At 40.3% G+C, this 4,007-nt stretch overlaps 1 protein-coding gene across 2 annotated transcripts in view; it reads left to right on the top strand.

Moving 5' to 3' along the window:
- Positions 1–4,007, top strand: part of LOC109301038 (EF-hand calcium-binding domain-containing protein 6-like) — a 111,346-nt gene that overhangs the window by 5,314 nt on the left and 102,025 nt on the right. The window contains exons 6-7 of one of the 2 annotated variants that reach the window (XM_019521913.1): positions 844–944; positions 3,258–3,400. In XM_019521913.1, the coding sequence (XP_019377458.1) occupies positions 844–944; positions 3,258–3,400 (244 nt within the window). Of the gene's footprint in view, positions 1–843; positions 945–3,257; positions 3,401–4,007 lie in introns of those variants that run through there. The other variant, XR_002098412.1, reaches the window with a different exon arrangement.

Below are 4,007 nucleotides of genomic sequence, written 5' to 3'. Positions count from 1 at the left end.
GGTTGCTTTGTGAGTGTGTGTGCAGGGATGATGTTAATACTGTTATGGGGGAGAAGTAAAGGGTGAAACAATGCCGGATGCTTAGTCCAGAAAAAGGGACAGGCAGGGACTCCACTGGCCACCTTAAATCTGCAGCTGCTTTGAGCATAGAGCTCTCAGAGAAGATGGGGTGGGGAAGGTCCTACCTGTGGAGAAGGTACTGAATAGAGTATGTTCCAGTGGCCAGTCACCAGCTAGGGATCCAGCAAATAGTAAAGTGTATGAATGGGTTAGGAAAAACAGCATGGTGCTGATGTTTCCATAGAAATACTTGTCATAAGAATTGTCACCAGTCCATTCTGTTTCATGTAGTAGGTCTGCTGCTGGTGAGGATCTTCTATACCGTAATTTTCATTCTGATCCTAATTAAAGAATCCTAAATATTTGTGAAGCCCTTGGAATCCTCAGATGGCAGATACCATGGAAGTGCAATATTAAGAAGATAAACCAGGAGCCCAGCTGTAGCTCCATACTCTCAGGGCAAGAAGCAGAATATGAGGTCCCACGTGGTCTCAGAATTTGACTTATTGAGTCTGTTTTGCCTGTCATAATATGAAGCTATTTGTCTTACCGCTAGGTAGCATCAGCTGTTATAAAAACAGTGTAATAGGTAGATCTGATAGTGTCTGCTCTTTATTTTTCAGTTTTGGTGCTGGGGAAAAACTTGACCTGTAGGCTTGACTCTGTCAATGTTTTATCCATATTTGATGTTGAAAGAAAGGTGAGAGGTGGAGGAAGCATTATGTAATTCTCTAAGAAAGTGATCTAAATCTGACCCCTGCATTCTTGCTTTGCTCTTTGCAGATATGACACAGAAGGTATGGGAGTTCTCAAGGGAGAGCTGCTTCTTAAAAAACTAGGAGCGGAGTACCAAAACGGATCTTCAAACAATGCTAAAATTTCAGGTAAAAATAGAAAAATCAATTAATTTAATCTATAACATATAGTAATGCTCACATCTATCAGAAAAATAAAGTAGTAGGGTGAGGGTGTTATAGCTGTGATGGTCCAGGAAACATGTGAGAAGCAAGGGTTTTTGGCAGTATCTTTTATTGAACCAAATGTATAGTTAGAAAAGATATTAGACAAGCCTTTCAGGCACAAAGTACACATCCTCAGGTCCAGAAAAGAAGGTACAGCAGACAAAACAATGGCTTATGTTTAACTCCATATGTACATTAAAACAGTCACTAAGAGCAATGGTCAGCAACCTTTGTGCCCAAAAGTTTGTCTAACATCTCTCCCAATGATACAGAAAAAGAAGGGTCATAATGGAATGATTTATGGCATTAGATATGTATATACCTCTAGATCAGTGGCTCAATATAATTAAATTGTAAAAGCTTTTGACTAATAGCTATTTGGTAGCCTGTGCAAGGTGAATTTGGTTTCAGTCCAGTTCATACTGGGGACAAGATATCGAGACTACAAATCTTCCACTGTACTCACTGTTTACTAACATCTAAGCTTTTTCTATTGAACGTTAAACAGGTTCTGAAAACTTAGACTGTCTTGGTGTTGTCCTCAGACAACTGTTGGGTTGCCTCCATGGGGAAATAGCATGAAATAGCTCTTCCACATTAGTTCTCTATGTGGACTCTGTTCCACAATGTGAGTGCCCCTTTTAATGCACTTTGGAAATAGTTAACCTAAACTGCATCAAGGCACTCTTATTGTGGTATAAGGGTATCCATGCAGAGAATTAGTGAGGAGAAGCTATTACACATCAGATTCACACTGTAGTTTATTTAGCAGTAGCTTCCCAAGTAGATCATGCTCACTGCCTCTCCTTGGCTCCAAAGGCTTTTCTGGGAGTTTTTGAATGTTCCTTTGTATCAACATTTATGTGTGTTATCTGTCCAATGATACCATGTCATCTGCCCAATTCTATACAGGACACAACAAGGACAGCACACTGTAGAGAAACTTGCACTCCTGCTGATTTGGATGACAGAATTAGAGAACTCAGACTTGTTTATTTTGTGGACTACATCTTAAGATAAAGATCCCCTTATGGGATGGCTGTCATTCTAGCTATCTGGTCCTGATTCCTCATGTCCACTATACTGGAGAGAAAAGAAAATAGACTCACTTAAATGCAGTTGGTGCAGCTGCATGGTTATTCTCCTCCTCATTTTGTATCTTTGTTGATTATTTCTTCTTCCTGGGTAGGGGGTTTCCATTGTAAATGGGGACATTTCTTTGTTCCCTGCATACCCTGTTGTTCAAATCACCCAGCTCATCCTATAGCTTAATTGTGCCCTCTTTTCTGCTTTCTGCCTCTCAAATGTTTGTGTCACTTGCAAAGCTGTCCCTGAATTGAATTTACACCTAAGAAATATCTTACAAAGAAAAAGCAAAGCAGATGGGTGTAGATTGGTGATTGTTTTTCAGCTTGTTTGGATGAAAGGAAAGTATTTAAAAAATCCTGGACTCTGCTCCAAATAGAAATATCAAAGATAGACAACCTAGGGCTGTTTCACCACTATTATAAAAGCAGTTCTGCTGAACTCCTGAAAGTGGTCTGAATTCCTCCATGGACCAACAATTGAGCAGAATGGCAAGCTCTGTTCTGCAGGCCTGTCAGTCTCCCACCTTCACAAGCACTGGATTCCCTACTACTGTTGTTCATTCCTTGTTTTATTTTTAAGGGAAATTTGTGAAACTTAGTGGCTTGTGCATATACAATGGACATTTTGTAAGCAATCCAGTATTCCAGGGACTGTTGTTCATGGACTAGTGGATAAAGCTGTCTAAATCAGAAAAGCAGGGCAGTTGACTGCTGATGATACCATAGAGATATTTCAAGAGGCAAATCTCTAGTTGTTTGGATTTACTTTTTATTTTTATATTTAAAAATGACAACAATATGTTTAAAATACTACAATGCAGCAGGCTATAAAGATGAGGTATACAGTAAATATTTCAAGCTTAGTCACATTCAGAGAAAGAATTGAATCTGGGGGACAGGAGGGTTTTTACTGGGGTCCTCGCACTCATTCTGTGGGGGCAGATTGTACCAACTGTTTCCAGAGTTTTGTCAGGAAGATTGTTCAGTAACTGGACCTCTGATAGTTGCAACTGTGTTCTCATCTTTTGAATCCTTCTATTGAGTTTTGGTGCACAAAAGCCCTGTTACCTTTGCCAACACATTGCCTGTTCTTAATTTTGTTAATATTAAATAACGTTAAACTTCTCTTTCTGTGCCATATCCAAAGGACAAAACAGAGAAATTTCAAAAGTGGAGCAGGAACGTAGAGCTTCCCTAGGCATAGAAAGGTGGCTGAAAGATAAATTCAGAGAAGGGGTGAGAAGCATGAAAGAAGAGTTTGAAAAATATGATTCACAAAAAACAGGCAAGGTAAGATGCTTTCTTGTCTGTGAAACTGCTGCAAAGAGGGAGGTACACACAGCAAGTGCTGCTGAAATGGTGTGTGGGATGCAATGATGTCTTTCTAATAAGACACTGTGCATTAATAGGTGTTAATGACTAGGCGTTTGAATAGCAGATATGTTGAAAAGCAGGGCAAGCAGTTTCATCAGGTAGATTATACAGAGAGAAGACTGCTTGCCCTGCTTTTCAACATATCTGCTATTCAAATTGCTAGTTATTAACATCTATTAATGCACCTTAGGGTGCCTATACACGTGCAGTGAGGCTGCTCCAATGGCTGTAATTACCACACTCCAGCAGACTGCAGCATCATGTGTATCAGCATCCCCATGCTGAAACATGGCAGTGGAGATGCTTTAACTAAAGCTCACCAAATAAGCTTTAGTTAAAGCGCCCCCCCACCGCCATTTTTCAGCACAGGGACGCTGATACATGTGACATGCTGGGCGCTTTAATTGAAGTGGCTCTCAGAACCACTCTGATAAAAGCGCCCTTCCTGCCCCCCCCACTCCTGGAGCATGTATATAAACACCCTTAGGCTAGGGACAGAAGTTACACATAAACCAGTTTAAGT

This window comes from Gavialis gangeticus, unplaced genomic scaffold, assembly GCF_001723915.1.
Source record: "Gavialis gangeticus isolate Ggan-Ray unplaced genomic scaffold, GavGan_comp1, whole genome shotgun sequence".
Classification (NCBI taxonomy): domain Eukaryota; kingdom Metazoa; phylum Chordata; order Crocodylia; family Gavialidae; genus Gavialis; species Gavialis gangeticus.
This window is presented reverse-complemented; position numbering and strand designations above follow the sequence as displayed.